Source organism: Scatophagus argus, chromosome 22 (genome assembly GCF_020382885.2).
Source record: "Scatophagus argus isolate fScaArg1 chromosome 22, fScaArg1.pri, whole genome shotgun sequence".
NCBI classification, from domain to species: Eukaryota; Metazoa; Chordata; class Actinopteri; family Scatophagidae; genus Scatophagus; species Scatophagus argus.
The window spans coordinates 6,918,698-6,938,802 of NC_058514.1; the positions used below are offsets into that span (position 1 = coordinate 6,918,698).

Sequence of the window (20,105 nt, forward strand, 5' to 3'; positions counted from 1 at the left end):
TCACTGGGAGCAAACCAACATCAGAGGAAAGTCTGGGCACACACACACATGCACATGCATACAAAAGCAAATGCCCATTACCTGACTCTGGGAAGGATGTCATTGGGCTGTGTGATGTTTCTTAAGAATATATAGAAATTTTATATATATGAATGCACCAGAGTCATGAGGAGTATCGCTAGAAAAGCTAGATGTCAACACTATGCGTGCAGTAAATAGGAAGCCTGACAGAGACAGTAAATCACCTGGGGTGGGTCCCCAGGCCAGCCTGTATCCTGTGGCTCCTGGGACACTGTTCCATGAGACAACAGCAGCACTGGTGCTCACAGCAGACACCTTCAAAGTCTGTACTGCACTGCTTTCCACTAACACACACAGACAGAGACAGAAAGGGCTGTTATACATCTTCAAATCTAGCCTTTCCTACATCTGTAATACTGTAACTACTTAGGCCTGTATTTTTGTACTACTGAGCAAGTGTCTTAGATACATGTCTTGATTTTGGCGACAGTAATGGGTCCCTCTGTGTCTCCAAAGATGGGATTGATGGTGATGGTATAGTCAGAGCCCGGGCGGAGGCCTTGGATCATGTAGAAGTTAAAGTTGTCCCCGAGATTTATGTTCTCTATGTGGCCATCTGAAAGTGACAGAGAGGCACAGTTGGATGCCATAAAACAAGATCTGCTTTTGATGATGGTGCCATAGTATCAGTATCAAGCAACAGTACCTGGGGATTCCCATGTCAGTCGATAACCTGTGGCCCCCCTGACTGAGGCCCACCTTGCCTGGACAGTGTCTGTGGTGGCGTTTTGGACCTGGAAGCGCTCAACTTGGACGAGCTTTACTGTGGAACACACCCGTTTCCACACGTGTTTACACACAGACAAAGTCAGTATTTTATTTTAGTTTATGTAAAAAAAGACAAATCAGAGTCTTGTTGTCTGTACTGGACATAATGCTGGTATTTTTCTTCTAGAACAACATCACCCTACAGTGGATATATTAAAGCACTGCACCTTGGCGTTTGCTCCTCTGTGTTGTTTCATTTCTTTTCATTTATTGATTACAGCTATCCAGGCTTTTTTTCTGTAGTTGTTTAGCAGGATGGGCATGTAAAAATGTTACATCTGTTACATAAATGTAGTGGAGTGTGACAAAACTGAGGTTTGATGTTTGGCTTATCTGTTAAGGTGAATTATTTAATTAGGATCAACGCCAATAAACTTACATGTCTTGCCCACTACTGAAACTGGTTCACTTGGTCCTTGGGGGTAAACAGCATAAATAGTGATAATGTACTTCTTGTCCTCCTCCAGGCTGTCAATCACATGAGAAGAGACATCTCCAGGAAGCAGGTGCTCGTAAGTGAATCCTGGTCTGTTGGCTGCACAAAAATCCAGAGGAGTCAATACCCAACATGAACACATCCCAATGCTCTTGATCCTGTGATGTTTGATGCATCAAGTGAAATCGAATATTAATTATATTGTGCGATGTTAACACACATCTTGGGATGAGGATCTTGAATCCATCGAGCTTCCCCAGTGGAGGCGTCCAGCCCAGGCGCAGAGAGAACAGACCCTCCTCAATAACACGGAAATTTGACACCTGAGGCAAAGGCGCTAAAAGACAGAAACTTGTTGCTCAGGGAAGTGAGGTACAGTGAAATCCACAACAGATGCACAAAAGTATTTGTGGATTTTCTTAAAGGTGCATGAGATGACATGTGACACCCACTTGTCTGGATGGTGATTGTTGCAGAGTCTCCTATGAGACTGGGGTAGATGGCGTAGAGAGTGAGGGAATAGTTTGTTTTAGGACTCAGCTCCGTCACCAGCGTTGTGCTCACATCTGCCTTCAGATCAATCTGGTAAATACACAAGAGACAGAAGAACGAGAACAGTCTTTGTGTGTAAGCACGAAAGAGCAAGAGAGACGGAAGAGAAGACAAAGATGACTGACCAAGACAGTGAGAGCAGAAGAGGGGAACACACAGACTTCCCAAACCGTAGACAGATAAAGGATCAATGAGTCAGGCAGGTCAGAGGTTGAAATATGTTCCTGCTATACGAAGAGTCACATGTCCACTATTTAATCTGCCCCTCATGTTCCACATTAGTCATTAATTCCACTTGTTTTCCCCTAAGCCCACTTTCTCATCACACTTGAAAATTTGGATATCATGAAAGAAATCATTTGATAAAAGCAACACTTATTGTGACAAAATAAATGGCGACAGCAAGAACAAACTGCTGCCTTTTACAAAGCGGTTTATTTTATTGAACCTGACTGATTCTTCGTAGTTTAAATCAAAGTCTTTGACCTCTGACATGACTGAGCATTATCAGCAATGTTTTTTGTGCAACAACTCCTCTATTCCAAATTGGTCTTCTGTCTACATGAGTAGACAGAGATACAACAACAGGACATCCAGCTTGATGATACAATCTTTGCTCTGCTACAGTCCAGTCCAATAGCTGCATGACTATCTTCATGCTCATGTACAATCCCTGACCTGTCTCTGCTGCAAAGGGAGGAGATGTCCCTTGGAGGTCAGAGGGGTGACCAGGAGACGGTATCCGGTGACATCGCTTGTGGCCTGGCTCCATGTCAGTCTGAGGGAACTGTGTGCCAACTCGCTAACTTGCAGGTCTCTGGGACCCACCACGCGCTCTTCAACTAGTATTGGTACACAAAGAGAAATGAAATTTAAAAAATGAGAGACAGAACATAAAACATACATGTTGATCAGGATGCATCATTTGTCTGCAAGATAAATCCATCTCAATGAGAAAGCTGCAGGGCAAAGTGAAATAAAAGAACACAGTTAATTATTCATTTTTATCATACTTTTGAAGCTCTGCTTTGAAACAGCTGCCAGTATGAGGGCAGCTACTTCTTTAAGGAGATCTAAGTTTGTAATGTAGAGCTTTGCTTTTATACTCTGTGTGTGTGTGTGTGTGTGTGTGTGTGTGCGTGTGTGTGTGTGTGTGTGTGTGTGTGTGTGTGCGTGCGTGCACTCACCAGGCTGAGAAGTCTTCACAGGACGTGGTGGCTCAGAAGCAGTGAAACACACTCTGCGGGACAGTTTGGGAAGGATGTTTTCAAGGACAGAGTAGTCAGTAACCAGTAGTAGGTGCTCCTCATGTGGCTCTGACACGACCCTCCTGAGCTCTGACTCGTCGGCTCCCCTAACACCTGATCACATGGTACAATAAAAGACAATGGAAGAAAGTGTGGGACATTGTAGATGCAGTAAGAGTGAGTCCACTGATGTTTGTCAAGTCAGGCAAAAGCAACATTTCTAAAACAATCAACATAATGAAGTTCATACTTTACATATATAACATTCAGACATGTGATATCTGTGGATTTTATTTCAATAATACACGATAAAAACAAGGGAAAACCAATTACAGAACAATAATTATGTGGCGTCATTCCTCTTCCTCCTTTCCTCTCTCTATGTATGTACCAATCACCAAGACAAATTCCTAGTAATGTGAAACCTCTTCACTTACATGGCAATAAAGTCTTTTCTGATTCTGATTCTGATTCTCTTTGCAAGTTCTCCATGTACTTTATTACACCACTAGGGGGAGCTGTGGCATTGTGAGTACTGCAATTTTAAATCACAAAAAGATGATGCACTCATACACAAGCAGACTGCTGACATACACAAGCTTAGTAATACACTTTTTGGCATGTATCTTAAATGACGACATTACGTGTTTGGGGGCTCTGACAAATGTCTGGTAAAGACCCAACCTGGGCTTGAAATGTTCCACAGTTAAAACAATACAGGATAAATTTTAACAAAAGCCAGCGGTCATGTTGCAAGTCTTTTGGGAGAGTTAATTCATCATCAGGATAACAGATAAACATGAATTTGTTTTCTTACTATCTCTTTGTATTTTACAGAACATGATTTTTGATGCGTTTATCTGCACTCAACATGTGTTATTCATGCAACACAGGCTCTACAGGCAAATGGGTTTGGCGCTTGTACACAAGACGCGTGTGGAGCTTCTCTGCAAGGGTGATGAACGAGGGGAGCAGGACTTGGTGTCAGAGGTGCAGATGGGGGGGACAGTGAATCGCCTAATGAAAAATGGCTGCGATTAGAACACCATCCGCTAATGAGCAGTAATTATTGCGCCGCTCCCAACTGAGAGGACTAAGTTCTGGGCTTGTGTGCTCATGCAAGTGTGTAGGAGAAAGAGGGTAAGATATGTGTAAGTAAACTTGTGGGTAAACAGCAGTGTGTATTCATGAGCAGGGGAAATAGTGTAGGATAAAGGGGCATTGCTGAGGCAACACACAGTATCAGAAAGTGCACCTATATGCAGGAAACAAATTAATCACTCACTTACTCTTACATTCATATTTGGTAGATGTTTGTGCACACACACAAGACGCCGAGATTCGAGAATCTCACACACAATTACAAATACCCACACTGAATCCAATGAATTCAAATGTACAGGACATGAATTTCTACCTGCAAACACTGCAGATAAGCCGGCAGGGCTTAGATAAAATCTGAGGGGCCGCTGCAGTGGGGTTGTTGAAGGAATTCACAATACGAAGTTCCACACTCACCGACTGCAAAGACAGAAATCCCATTGTCAGCTACAGTTCTGGCTGCGGCATCGACCTGGTCGTCTGAAAGCCCATTTGTGATCATTACAGCAATCTGAATGCCAGAAAAATCACATATTCAAAGTCATTAAACATAATATAGTAATACCCACACTGCATTTAAATATGCATGCATATACATTAAGGTCAGTAACTAACAATTCATACATTTCTATCACAGAGGTTTTTCCACACAACAGACAACATCCTTGTGAACAATATTATGCACAAAAAGCCCCCACAGACATGGTTTAACTCATAATTAAATACATAAATAAGTAACTCGAACAAAGTGGAATTCAAGGATGCTGGCTTGCAACAGAGACTGCTAATTCGCCCATTAAGGAAATTTTACTCAGTTCATTTAAAGTTCATCCCTCAGTCAATGAAGAAGGGGGCTGGAAAGCATCAATATGGGAACGTAGCTGCTTTTCCTGCATGTGCGCCGGCTGTACAATTCAATATAACAGCCTAATCCTCAATTCTTTTCCTTCCCACGTCAAGTGTGCTGCTGCAAGATGATTTGCAAGCACACTCAGAGATAGAGAGAGATGATTGGAATGCTAACAAGCTACACTACAGTGTTGGACTGCCAGAGAAATGTAGCTGCCAGAGAAGGAGAGTTGGGAGGGCATTTGGATCTGTGACGAGGCACTTGTGAGACAAGCCTAGTTAATTTGCTGACTACTGACTGTGGTTGCTGATCATATTTAGGTTAGGGTCCAAAGCGAAGTTAGGTATGAATTTTTCAAGACCCTGTGACGAGGCAGGTGAATTTCAGCTGGACTTTTTGCAGTGTGTCGGGCACCGTTGGCAGTAGTCGTCCCTTATCGACAGCCTTTCAGCCGACTGAGCGTGTTGAATCGAAAGGCAGAGGCAAAATTTATAGTCTTCACCCTTTCTTTTTCTTCTTCCACAAGCGGAAGAACAACCACAGTGAAGCAAAGCAAAATATGTTGCCAGTTGTAACTTTCTATTGGACATACTATCAGTATGTATTCCAAGCAGCGAACAGCAATATCTTTTAATCCGATTCACAGTGGAGAGCATTTTTTTTTTTCCCCACTATCTTCTTTGGAGTACAAATACCAAAGACTCCTGGCTACTCATTTCCTTTCACACAGGGCCAGAACATACAATATATACATGCTGGTGGTCAGCTGGTGCAGCAGTCTTTGCAGAATGGGTTGTAATCTTAATGGAAGCGCTTCAATGTCACTCGTGTGTCCACACTTTGCTGTGCATTTAACAAGATTTCAGCCCTTCAGTTTTGACCTTTATTTTAAAATGATGTGACCTCTTATCCATTTGTCACTTGCTTGCTTTTAGCTGCATCACTGTGGCCAGTTTGTGGGACTTTTTCAAGGGTACTTCTTTTCAAGCCTCCCCGGCTGAAACATTGTACCTTTGGGGCATGGTCTCGCCTGATGACAGGACTGAACACATGGTCAACCAGAAACTGGAGGGCACCACCAGTCCTTCTTGATCCACCCTCATAGGGAAGGTCTCTGACAGCTCTGAGCACCTCCTCCAGTGTGCCGTAGTCCGTCAAAGCAATCTTCATCCTGCAAGAAAAGGATTACAGGAAGAGCAGAACTGAATCACGCAGAGATAACACAATAGCTACTGCAACCATCAGTGTATGTGTCTCTTAGTTTTCTCTAATTAAAGTTCCCAGGTCGCTAACCTTAAAAATGCATTGTATAATAAAAAATGGAGGCAAACTGTGGCAAAGTTAAATGAGCCTGATTGAAGGAGATTCCTTAAACAGGTCTTTGCTGTGGTTCTATTTGAGTTTTACCTCGGGACATCCCCAAAAACAGTGACTCCAAAGCGGACCCCCTCAGTTCCCACCACACTGCCCTTGAAGGAGGAGAAGATGGCTGAGATGAAGTCCTTGACGCTGGAGAAGCTGGTCTGGCCCACACTCCATGACTCATCCACCAGAAATACTATGTCTGCCTGCACCACCGTCCTGCATGCTAATGGACAAATACCAAGAATGCACAAATACCAAGCAGTGAGGAGCAGGAGATAAAGGCTCTTGTCCTAATCTTTTATAATAAAATGAATTTGGAAAAAAATCTACAGTGAATCTTTTTAAGGTTGAAGTGTAAGGCTGCTACTGAAGCAGTATATCTTGTGATTATTCCTACACTGACCACCAGAGGACAGTATTGTTCCATCATGCTGGGATTATTTCCTTTCAGTTTACTTCTGTCATGCAGCCAGAGCTGCACGCAAATCCCCATGAATTTTTAATGAGACACAAGTGAGCCAAAGAGACTATCAATATTCTGAGCACTCCAGCAATAAAACTTTAGTACAGCGATGAGGAGGAACGCTTAGAATAATAAGGTAAACACACCCAAAATCAGGGTCAGTTCCCTCGCTCAAGCAAACAATCGCATTTAACATACTGATCTGCTGCGTCTGGCAGGATTCAGAATGCAGAGTTAAAAAGCCAGGCACACAAAAAGGTACACTGATGGACTGACTACACGCACACACACACACACACAAACAGATACATTAGCTCTTGCAATTCTGTGTCAGATGCACACAACTGCACACACATTCCCACAGAGATACACAGTACTGTACTAGCAAAGGCACACACTCCGCATAGAAATCTGCTGTGTCTGCAAATGCCCTCTGAGTCAATATTTTGGCATTACATATGCAATAAACCACAGTGACGACAGCATTGATTAGGCTAGTGAATAAGAGATAGGCACCACTGATTGTTCTGTAAGTGATAACTCAGCTTCTCCGCTCTCTATTTCATTACAGAGCCTTCTCACCTCTATTATCTCCCCTTCTTCTTTTGGCTGCAGTCCCAGGATTCACTGGGGGTGACATATGTCTCCAGCCAATGGAGATACATTATGTTCCCTCCTCACACATCTATACATCTCTGGCCACACACCAAGGAAACAAAATATCATTGGCAATACCACTTTGGAGCCCTCTCTAGTGCTGAGCTTTAATGTCACACATTCAGCAAATGTGAACTTAACAACGATGCAAATTAAAAGGGTACAACAATGTTCATCCTTGGAGCTGATCCTCACACAGCAAGCAAACTGCATTTGAATATATATGTGGCTGTTGCATTTGTTGGGATGCATTTTCTACTCTAACACGGTGGATCCTTTCAGCAAAGAAGCAACTGGAGTCTGGTCTCTGTCAGACAGACACAGACCGAGATGGAAAACATGATCAATTATCCAGAAGTTTGTCTGTCTGGGCTGGCAGGTGAGAACCAGATGCCAGGGATAAGAAGACAACACATGCTGAGGGATTAGGAATGGTTTTCTTGAAGGTTATCTTTGCTGATATCTCAAAGGTTGTGTATACCTCTGTGTTAGACCACCACTGATTCACACATTAGATGTGGTTCTGTGGCTATAGCATAAGCTGCTGGAAAAGTCTGCCATGAAAGAAATAATCCAAGAAATAATGATACACTGCTGCAATCAAAAATGTCAGTTTAAAGCTGCAATTATCATTATCATTACTTCTGTTCATTATCTTAAACCTGCACTAATTGTTAGAATTATATAAACAAAGGATAACTGACTATATGCAGTGATTAATATTAATGCTATATTGCTTGTAAACCCAGAACCCCATCTCAGCTCTACTGAACTTTTTTGCCTTCATCTAGGTGGTCTCATTTGATAAATAAAAACATTTCCTTTGCACTAGTAAATCAATTGGAGCCAGAGTCTGTGCAGCATTGACTGGGCGGTGGAGCCGGTGTTTCTAGTTCCTCCCCATACACCTCAACCGCAAGCAGTTTTCAAGCTGCGTTCTGCCCCCTTTTATAGCAGCAAATAAGTAATAAAAACCAAACCTATCAGAAAAACGAACACTTGAAAAAACAGGAACATTTGGGAAAGTGTACTTCTGAGTTTTTAGTTTGGTCCATGCCCCAAAGGGGGTTATGGCCTATATTGCAGCCATCCACCACTGGGCAATTGTATTGTTTTGGCGTCAGTTTTGGAAAGTTGTCTCCACGTCCTCCATCTTTTCTTCCAGTCAGTGGTTGTCATATGATGTGATATGACGTTGCCAAGAATAAACAATGGTACAAAGAAGCAGCAGCTTCGAACATGGCCTCGGGCTATTTATATCCTTCCATAATTCTGCCCAACAACTTTACCAATCACTTTCTGCCAACCACAGTCCAGGTGGAGAAAACCTAACTTTTGATTGGCTGACTGACCTTTTGGTGACATCCAATAGCACCTGAGGCTACAGTTCTGTAACTAGGGGATGGGTTTGACAGGCTGGCAGAGGGAGTGCTGTACTGTACATGATAGCAGATGTTTTAATTCCCTGACTAGACACAGTCTGGACAGAAACCGGAGCTGGGTGAGTGTCTGCTCGGTGTACCAACCCATGTGTGGAGATTTAATGATGGAGCGCTCGCACAGACTGTGTTCATTGAGCACCTGCCCTTTCTTTGGCCCATGCATTCAAATCATCTAATTTATAGATCTGTGTGCATTGCTGGAAAGCAGACATATGGCTTCGACTGAGCACCTGATGGTAGCACAAGGCACTGACTGAAATTCTGAATAAATTAATGACTGAATAAGTGAAAGTAAAATGACTAATGAAAAGGCTTGACGGTGCTACAGGAAAACTTTAGTGTAGGTTTGAGTGTGTCTTTTGGGCATAGGAATGTCAGCTGTTACCTTCAGCTTGTGCTGTGACACTTTGATGGGAGAGAGAAAAGGACAGCAAAAAGATCCACACAGAGGAGCAACCCATACTCGTCCTCTGCTCCCCTTCCTCCTTTGATCAGCCGCTCCTCCTCCTCCTCCTCCTCCTCCTCCCGGTTCTTCTCTTCACAAATCCCCTTCCTGGATTGCACTTCACAATCATCAATTTCAACTCTTCCCTCCTCTTATCTGAAAGTACACATACGAAAAGAGAGTGGCAAAAAGTCATTAGAGGCACAGAAAGATAAAACACAATCATTCTTTTTTTTTTTTATTTGTAGAGGACTTGTGTCTTTTATGAAGAGTTGAGGAGTTTTTGTGTTAAATAAGTGTTAAATAAATGTATGTACAAGGAATAATATCTTGACAAACACCTGCACTGAATTTTGAAGTCTGTGATTATATGAAATCATCTGTGCAATTGAAAATGAATCAAATCATCTTCCTCACTGTATACATTAGGCACACGTAATGTTGTACTCATACTCATTACAGTGAGAGTACATTTGCAGACAGGAACTCTCTCTGTAAACAGTTTTATAACAGGTTCCAAAGACGCCGCAGAAATAAAAGCATCAAAAGGGCTTTTAAACTGTCCACTATGAATCCAGCTATTAAAATCAGTGATTGGGAAGTCTAAACATTATGGTCTTTCATCATGAACATTAAATGTTATTACCACAGTAATCTCTTATAACTGTCTTACATGGCTTCTTCCAAATTCAACTTGCAGGTTGACCTGGATGTATGCAGCTGTTCACCAGTGAAAATCAGAATCTCTTAAATGTCAAAACTGATGGTGTCTTATGTGTTTAGCCTTATCTTTATTCTTTTTTGTTGGGGCTTTAAAGTAACTCATTTATTTCAGTGAGGCCGTACCATGTCTGATAAAACTACAGAGCTTGCTTATGCCACAGATTCACATTAACATATCTGAATAGCTCAAATAGTGAATATGGAAATACCCTTGATAAGTTTAAGGATGTAAGAATCATTGTCTCGTCGTACCTGGGATATTAATAAAAGAGAAGAACTCTTCAGTTCATCCCCGAGAAAACAGCATCATTCTTCACAGTAATCAAGATGAAGGGAGAGTAAGCAGTCCATGGCAATAAATGGGGGTACAGCAACGTTCAGAGATACAGAACATCTTCCTCTTTTTCTTACTTGACAGCAGAAGAAGCTGAAAGAGATTAGGCCCAAGGCTACAGTTTTTTGACTTGGCATTCTACACAGAGTGGAGGCAATTCAGCCACTTTAAACACTGAAGCTGCTTTACTGGCCTATTATCTCCCACTCAGACTGTACCTTGGAAGGTGATATTTAAAAGCAAATATGGAGGGATACTGCAATTATAGTAACTTATGGCAGAAAATGGCTGCTAGATGATTCACTTTGAATTCAGCTCAAGGATCCTGCAGCCAAAATGTGTTCAGCGTTAAAAAGTTCTCTTAAAAGCGTACTGAGAGCCACAGAAATGTATGAAGAGCTACACCAACATTCAGCTAAGTGAGCATAATCAATGCCTAAGTAGAGTAAATCCAACACTTCAATCAGCACACAACGCGCTGGCAAAGGAATCATGCCGCAGCAACGGATTATCCCATTTGAAACGAAAGAACGCCCATCAGAGAGCTACACGTTCAACACATTAACTGTGATCTAGGAAATGGTTCGTGCTGTTGTGTTTTACATTAGCTTGCTATCCCTCACATGTCTCCTCATAAGTGTGTATGCACGTGCTTAAGTGTCTGCGCATGTGTGCACTGTATGGGCATGTGCTTTTGCAAATTCATAAGCTTAAGATCAAAGCAAGAGCAGCCTTCACTGAACTACTACACATGAGATGAAAACATAACAGATTTCTTTTGGCTTTAAAGATTCACACTGCATCAATCAAGCTACCCTCTGATAAATCACTACACACGCTGTTTCCTCTTGAGAGCACATTTCAGCAATAAAATAATACAATATGGACATAAAAAATAAATCAGATCAATGTGAAACAATCTGAATTCCAGAATACTCCTCAGTGTAATTTGACCACCTGGTCAGACAAAGTTGGCTCAAGGCAGCCTAGTTTACAACCTCTGCAGATGGAAGTGAGATCTGGCAGGGCTTGAACACCAATGTAACACCACCAAAAAACTATATTCTCCCCCTTACATGCCAGTGCAGATCCCAGATTTGTCTCTGCAAGTATTTTCTTATTCCTGAAGTGCAGAGAGGAGACGTGTGTTTTGATGAATGACAATGAATGCAGAAGTGGTACACAGTCGCTGTCTTGTCTAACCTTGGGGCAGGATTTTCGAATTGAACCCATCATAAAACCTGAGTTTTATAAAGGGTTCAATTTAAAAATGAAACTATTTTGAAAACTGTTTTTCATGTTTCATTTATGATGACTACAAATTCCTAAAAAAAAAAAGGATTTTTGGAAATATCTATACAAGTCTATACAAAGAAAACGCTCCCTAACATCTCATGCTGCAATACAGGAAATATTTATTATAATAGATAGCCGACTGGTTAAGGATGGTTCGTCGAGATTCTATAGACTCATGAGACAGTTTCACCCACTGAAGCTCAGCTTGGGAGGAGGATTTGGAGGTAGTGATAGCTGATGAGACGTGGAAGGAAATGACTGCGTCCTGGTACAAGACATCAAGGGAAGTACAAACTCAATTAATAGTTTAGAAGATTATTCATGTTATTGGATATTGTGTTATTGGACTCCCTGTGAGATGGCAAGATTAAAATTAATGGTCTCAGATTTGAGTTGGAGGTGTGAACAAAGCAGAGGCACACTGACTCATGCTAGGTGAATGTCAAATGGTAGCAAATCTGTGGGAAAAACTGGAATGGGTCTGTCAGTCCAAAACTATGGTGCAGACAGGCACTCACACAGGCTGCTGAATCGTACTCAGACATTAGAAAACACAAAACTTTATCAGTTTACAAAGAATTAATTTTTAAACTGAACAATAGACAGGAGGTATTCTTGTTTTGTTGATATTATCTCTATGCTAAATGTCCTTGTTTAAGGAGAGACTGTTATGTTTTTTTTCTTTTGTTATACATACATACATGACATGAACATCAGTATGCTGACAATGCTAATGTAATGGCATGCTAATGTACAGCTGGTATAATGAAGTTAATTCAGGATCCAAAAACTCATTGCAGTTCATCCACTGGAGAACCATAAATGTCTGCAAACCTTCATAGTAATTAATACAATATAGTGTCAATGTCATTAACAAAAACTATGACTTGTCTTTTCATGATTAAGATGAGACAACTGTAACTGCAGGGTGAGACAAAGACGTCAAACCCGTCAGCGAAGCAGTCTGCTCTGTGTTGCACTCGCCATCAGGACGACACCAGCAGCACACAGGCGGGACTCAGGTGTTGCAAACACAGGTGTTGGTTGTACGCTGGAGTGTGTGCGTGTGTGTCATATGCCAACATGAACGTGATGTGACGCAGGCCAAACACGCAGATTATGACATGTGAAATGCTAAAGTTGCAGCAGCTGGAGCTTCAGTCTCAAACTAGCAAGCTAGCTAGCTAAAACTAGCTTGTATTTGGTGACAATTGGCTGGGTGTATTTGTACTTGGCATTACCATCAAAATGAAGATTTGGCATCAAGATGAACCTGGATGTGTTTGTTAATTTGATGAGACTACCATGAGATCAACAGACCAGAAATTTCCCAGGTGACAGAGAGATATTGTCATCTATCCAGCAGTATCTCAAGACATTCCTGCAATTGTAACCCTTAGTCAGATACTCTGACAACATCCTTGCAGTGATCCCACATCAAAAAACGCTTGCACAAAGCTGCATCCATCACTCACACGGTGCTGGGATCACAAACACTTTGTCCAGCCTCACCCAGAAGTCGGTGTGTGTCTTGTGTCTGAGGCCTTCAGTTTATCTCTGCCCCGGGAGGATTAAATAATGTTACAAAATGAACTTTACTGTCTCTGGCCCTTATACTTCCTCTCTGGTCCCTATCTCCTTTTCTCACACATACTCACTCACACATCATATGCCCTGCAAGTCTAACTGCATGTCAGCTATTTCTACATAATGGCATTTTCCACCTCACCACTTCACAGGATGGATTATCCCCGTAGGTGGGAAACTGGTAACAGTGCAAAGACACACACAGACACACAGACATGGCTCAGAACTACAGTGTATGATAGCAGATGCCTTTAGTTCAATAAAATTCAGATGTACAGCTCAAACATATTCTTCCAAAAGCACGCACCTATACACAGCTCACAAGCTGCAGCATACTGTCTTGATTTCACTTTGCATTTGCAGTCAACCAGCACAGACAAGTCCATGCATGAGAGGCCAACATCCACAATTAATTCTACATAGTTTCATCCCCTGACAATGCTTTTGCAAACATGGTATGCACTTATTATTCACGAACACACCACAGTTGACATGAGTGCAAAATGCATGACATGTTGTTTTTATGTTCCTATTGATTTTCAGTGTGTAAAATCTTTGCATTGCAGAAAAGCAGAGCAATTCATGCCAGACAGAAACACACACACACAGGCATGCATGCAGGACATCTGCACTATGGACAGTGTGTGTTTGTGAGAACATAATCTGAGTGGAGTGGCGAATTTCCAGCAACTGCTCTACCTTCACACATAAAGGCAATTCAGACAACAAGAAAGAGCAAGCATTAAAATCAGATAAGCAATGCTATTCCAGGAGAAATTGCACTGTAAAGAGCAGCAGTAATAAAAAGCTTTGGCCTTAATCCAGACACTTAGCCTGTAACAAAAGCTATCTGGGCAGTTAAGAATTCAAAACTACTCCGTAAAGAACCAAATTAAAGTGCAGTTAAAGTAATGGGTTTTGACTATGGCCCTAAAATGGGCTCACACATTCTCACTTACCACTGCAGACAAGTGAATCATCATTATCTTCCCTGTCCAGGTGACCTCCTGACGGTCGACAGGGGAAAAATGTCCCCAAAAAAGTCCACAAAAAAGTTTCATCCAAGTCAGGGGGGGGAATTAAAAAGTCCAGAACTGATACTGTTCTCCTGCAGATGGTGTTATAAGAGATAGCCTACTGAATGGTACATGAGAATCAGTGTGTGTATCTGTGTGTTTGCATCTGAGTGAAAGAGGAGGTAGGTGTGTTTGAACGTAAGAGCAGATGAATGACTTGCTGTACCGGGCTCTGCTGAGGCAGAGAAAAGTTTGGGAAGAAGGGGTGGAGGTGAAGTTGCTGTAACCTGTTGGCTCAGAGAGAGGGAGAGGGATAGAGAGAGACAGGAAAATAGACAAAGAGAAAGACAGACAGAAAGAGAGAGAGAAAGAGAGAGAGGGGTGGGGGTTACCGATGAGCTTTGACCCTGCTAGGAATGCACTGCTACTGTTCTACAGTGCATGTGTGCAGTGCATGGAGGCGTAGATACAGACAGCCAAGCCTTCCCCTCAGGGTAACAAAATAAGCAGTTAAGTAATATGATGTTGAGGACTCAGAGTTTATGTTTGTCACCCACAATCCTACCACATGTTGAAAAGTCAGAAATGAAAACTCCACTAAAAACTTGCTCTACTCTGCACACACTTGTTGACAGAAGTCGGCCCTTGGAGGACGTCTGCAAATCGCGGGGCAACAAATTTTCAGGATCTGACACCTTACAGACTCAGTCCTTTACAGGTTGTTTCATTTGACAAGAAAATATTTGAAAAAAAAAAATTTATTTGTGGCCTCCCTACACTTAAAGATTCTATGTTTCCCAACAACAGATTAGATAACATCAAATAGGCAAAATAGCAAACACAGCCAGGCTCGGAGGAGTTCCTGTGTTCCCCACATACCTCTGAATTCAAGCTTGTATACTCACACATAAACCCAACCAAAATAGCTTGTAAAGCAAACACCTTCTCAAAACAGAAAGGAGCAGAAAGGGGATAAATCTGTCATGTTTTACAAGCCCCTCTTAGCTGGTGTGTGTGTGTGTGTGTGTGTGTGCGTTGAGGGGCATTGGGTCACCTTTAATGGTGGACCCCAGGAATGCGGCGACCAGGTTAATAGGGTTTAGCCAGCTGTCAGTCTTGACACGCTATAACTCAACTCAGCACAACACACACACACACACACACACACACACACAAGCTGATCTAAGTGATCAGGATGCTCCATATGTGTGATGATTATATATTACATACTCAAGAGCATCCATTCCCCACCTCTCACAGGGACACAGAATAATGTAATGTATGTAATATTTATTTATTATTATATGTGTTCACTGGTCAGACTGACAAACAAAGGTAACAGAAATGTAAGGACATCTAAGAGTTTTCAATAATTAAACTAGGAGCTAAACCGGTAAATAAATAAACTTGACCATCTAGTCTTGCCTCAAATGCATCTGCAAATGCTCCTCCGGGCAATGAGGCATTGCAGGCTGACTGAACTTCAAATCCATAGGAAACACATGTCTGAATAATTTCCACCTGCCATGAAGTACATCACACATACTGAAGCCATTTCAGTTCCTAAAAAAGGAGGTGTGTGCTTTAAATGGAACATATATAGCATAGTTGAAACTGAAGGCTACCTCTGTTTTCAATAGCATCCATAGTGTCTGCAATGTTCTCTTTCCAGTAGATGCAAACATAAATCTCTATTTGATATTATGGTGACTCACTTTCTGCAGTAGGTACTTCAGCAGCGCAGTGCAGAAAGCAGGTCCACAGCACGAGGTTGTTAATTCAAACTGCATGTGGCCATTTGTGTGAGAGACGGTATACTGATGCTGAGCAAAAGGTGGTGTATTCTGGTTTGGCCTCAGGGCTGTCTGAGCTACGTGCTGCCCTGGCGCTGACCCTCAGCACATGTTAGGGAAGTTTAGCAGGGTGCATCAATCAGGACTCTCACTGAACAGTCAAGGATGAATGTGTCTCAGCACGTACATCTCTCTGTACGTCAGATACTGTAAAATCAGCCTCAGTATGAAGCTATGAGTGTCAGTACTGACGCCACTCTGGAGTTTGAGAACATAACCTTAATGAATCTTTATCACACCACACTGACAGCTACAGTCTTGACAGCCTCCTTGGCTAGATTACATCATGGGTGAACGAGCCTAAGTGTCTTTCAGCAGCAGGTGTGATTAGAAATAAAAGGTGCTGCGGACCTGTTGGGGGTATTCAGATGGGGAAGATTAACTAGCCTTGTCTCAGCTAATTGCACTCCTTCTCCAAGTGGGCCTAAATCCTCCCCAGTCGTGAGAGGTGCCGGCACGAAAGTGAGCTTTGATTAAATTCACGCTGTAGGCTAACCAGAAAACAATCATGTGCATTTGGGAGTCAAGAGAAAGAAGGTAAGATCAAGGAAGAAGGAAGAAGAAAAAAGGGGCAGGGAAAACAAGCAAAAGAGCAGTGAATTAGCAAAGCTGTCGGGAATTCACAAGGAGGAATGTGTGAGTGGGGTTATTATGGCTTAGCAGGTGGACTGGGAGTAAATATGGAAGGCAAAAAAGAATTAAAAAGTGTACGCACAGGTGTGTTAACATTTGTATGTGTGATTACAGTCCTCAGTCACTGGGGATCCTATGGGATGGGCTCACTTTATTGACAGGCCAATAAAATATCAATCACAGGTAATTACATACTTATATACAATGGGTTCTTCAAAGTGGAAATTAAATACTCTCTGCCACCTTTTCTCCACCTAACATGCAGAGAGGGATAAGGTAAAACAAAAAGAAACTATGCAGACATCTTTTATGTGACAGCTCCCTTTTCTCAAAAGCCATATTGGTTACATAAATACTGTGTTACTGCTGAGGCCACTGATGATGTACGCAGTGGAGGTACAAGTGGCTATAATTACCTATTAATATTCTGTTTGGAAGAGCCTCGGTCATTTACCATTCATGCCTCATGGCAGCTTTTCAAGGAGCTTCTACTTCTAATTTGATGAAATACAGATTTAACGCATTTCTGAAATCTTAATTTCTCCACTTCCTCTTTCTTCTCGCTCCAATGGTTCCATCACAGAGGTTATGAGAATCAGACATTACTTTAGCCGCTGGTTGTAAGGCACTCTGTTAATTGTGCGATTTCTCACATGGCACTTTAATTATGTAAAGTTGAGGCTTTCGGCTGAAATTCAGAATTGATTATTTCTTTATACAGAGCTCCTTATAAATGGTGGGTGTATTGCAGTAATATCATTAGCTTGAGCTCAGATGGATGATTTTTGTCTTAGAGTGTTTAGTAACTCTGAAATGAACTCTGACCGTCTACACTTTGGAATTACACTTACAGAATGAGGACATGACACCTGCTGCTGTGGCGTGAAATCAGCCTCACAGGCATGTTTTCCCATGCTGATATTTCATTTGCGCTCCCGCCTCCTTTTGTGCAGCATCAGCGTAACTATTGACAGACTGACAGCAAGAGATGTGCGGCGCACAGATTTGATGCTTGTATCAGTTTCTGTTTAATGCTGTCAGTGTTGGCGCGTTTGTTGGAGTTTCACACCAAGAAGATAGGCATTCTCTCTCTCTCTCTCTCTCTCTCCCTCTCTCTCTCTGGCCAGAGGCTAATGCAGTTCTGACTCACATCCATACACCATACAAGCTGGGCAGGGAATCAGCTGCTGCCAACTACAAAAGGTCTGCTCTGTGCCAAGCCTTTTAGCAGTATAAACACACATACAAACACACATGCGCGCAGCAGAGATGCACACAGACAGGATAAGCCACAGTGTGCACTAAACAGAAACAGAAAAAAGCACATGCACACACACGTCCGTACCCCTGGTGGACATACGCTCAGCGCTTGCCTCTTGCGGGACAATTTTGTGACAAATTAATTTAAAAAACCATGCGACTTCCCGTCTCCAACTGAGATACGAGCTGTCATGGCAACAGAAGAAAACAGCGGTTACAGCATGAGGGCTGGTTTGTTTGGGAAAAGCTTGCACCAGAGTGGCGAATTGAGATGCAGCAGAAGTCTGGGCTGAAAGAATTAGTCATGAGCGTGTGTCCAATTACCACTCTGAAGCCGACAAAGGATATCAAAATAATGAACAAAACCGGTTGTCTTCCCTGCACTTAAAAAGACACAGTGTCACAGAAAAATCCAATATTCAATACAAAAAGAAAACTAGAGATACATGGGTAGAAAGGTGAGTTGATAACCATGCAGAAAGGAGAGACTAGAATTTCCTTACACAACAAGAAAACCTTCCTTTATGATTGCAAACTGAATATTGAACTCTATAGGTAAGAACATGAGATTGGACATATATGTCATTTACCTATTGTACATAATATCATGATTATACAGACTGCACTGAAATGTAATGTTAATTACAGCCATGCAGAATTATTATTCATCCAGTCAGTTAAAATCTCGTAGCTGCAGTTTATACGCTGTGTCATGCTCACGCAGATCTAAGAGATCATGCATACTGATAACAAAGACACGAGCCTTTGCTCTTCAGCAGAGATGAGCATGTCTCTGACCTAAAGAGATGGTTTACATGCATGTGGGATTTTTAGGCACTGGACAAGTCCTGAAGGTCAAAGTGCAGCAGCTGTCCACACTTGCCTTTTTGAACCTTCCAGAGACCGCAGAGACCGAGGCGGAGGGAGACAGGGACAGAGGTCAAAAGAAGAGAAACGGGGCTGAGCAACTTTTTTGAATTCATGCATAACTGTGTGTCAGTCACTCAGACACCACTGATAGAGATGTTGTAATCACCTTCACAGCTCGATGCAGAGGAAGAATCTTTGAGGACAGAGTTGCATGAAGTCATGGTTAGCATCCCATGGAGCAGCATCTGGAGGGAATTGTGCGTAGACAATGAGTGGAAAAACAAAAAAGCAAATAGATCCAAAAAATTAGCATATTTGTGTGTGTGTTTACTTATGTTGTCCGGGGCACCTGCCTACCTGCCTGTCTGTGTGCTGCACTCCATCCTACAGACTTGTGCAGACCTCTGTCACCAGGCAGTCCAAACATTTGGCTGCAAAGCACAAACAGCAGAGAAGGTTAAGCTACTGACTCGTAAATCCAGGTGTTTCTGTGAAATGGTACCGCTCAGTAAAAGCACGGGGATTTAGTTCAAACTCCGCCAATTAAACTCGATCTCGTCTATGAGAGCCAATGGGTAGAGTCGACAGAGTTGACAGTGTGTTCAGGTGAAAACAGACAACCTCTGTACAACCCATCTGGCAGAAAGTGACAGAAAAGTTTTTGCATGGTAACCTCTGAATACACAGGAACTGAATTAGCATTTATCATTATGTCGCTAAACATAAATAAGCATAAAAATGTCCTGTATATAACAACTCAAACAAACGACTTTTTTTGTCTGCTTTTGCATCATCAGGCTAGAAAGCTGACTGTTTGTGCTGATCCCTCAACATGCAGTAATTAACTGAGTGCAATGAAACCGAAAACAGTTCATCTGTAATGGTTATCGTGCCGAAGGAGTTGGCTGCAAGACTTGTGATTCTGTGCTTATTTCTGCACAGCTGAACTTAATCCAGCTTTAGTGAGCAGAGCAGAACTGGATTTAACCGAGTTCACAGAGCAGGACTGTGAAGGACAGTTCACAGTTTATTCAGGTATGCAGTATAGTCACATTAGTGCTGGAGCAGGGCAATTTTACAAGGAAAGTATTCCAAAATGTAACTTGTACATGTCCATTACTGACTT

At 42.2% G+C, this 20,105-nt stretch overlaps 1 protein-coding gene across 1 annotated transcript in view; it reads right to left on the reverse strand.

Annotated features, from left to right (window-relative positions):
* The window catches only part of col7a1l (collagen type VII alpha 1-like), a gene marked incomplete at its 3' end in the record, with an annotated part of 34,506 nt that extends 24,961 nt beyond the window's left edge, over positions 1 to 9,545 (reverse strand). The window contains exons 1-12 of the mRNA XM_046379529.1: positions 9,348 to 9,545; positions 6,443 to 6,623; positions 6,047 to 6,206; positions 4,603 to 4,696; positions 3,025 to 3,198; positions 2,516 to 2,679; positions 1,738 to 1,867; positions 1,506 to 1,622; positions 1,229 to 1,384; positions 728 to 844; positions 491 to 637; positions 246 to 365 (exon numbers count right to left, since the gene is read on the reverse strand). Coding sequence (XP_046235485.1) covers positions 246 to 365; positions 491 to 637; positions 728 to 844; positions 1,229 to 1,384; positions 1,506 to 1,622; positions 1,738 to 1,867; positions 2,516 to 2,679; positions 3,025 to 3,198; positions 4,603 to 4,696; positions 6,047 to 6,206; positions 6,443 to 6,623; positions 9,348 to 9,423 — 1,636 coding nt within the window. The remainder of the gene's footprint in view (positions 1 to 245; positions 366 to 490; positions 638 to 727; positions 845 to 1,228; positions 1,385 to 1,505; positions 1,623 to 1,737; positions 1,868 to 2,515; positions 2,680 to 3,024; positions 3,199 to 4,602; positions 4,697 to 6,046; positions 6,207 to 6,442; positions 6,624 to 9,347) is intronic.
* Between the last annotated feature and the right edge of the window lie 10,560 nt (positions 9,546 to 20,105).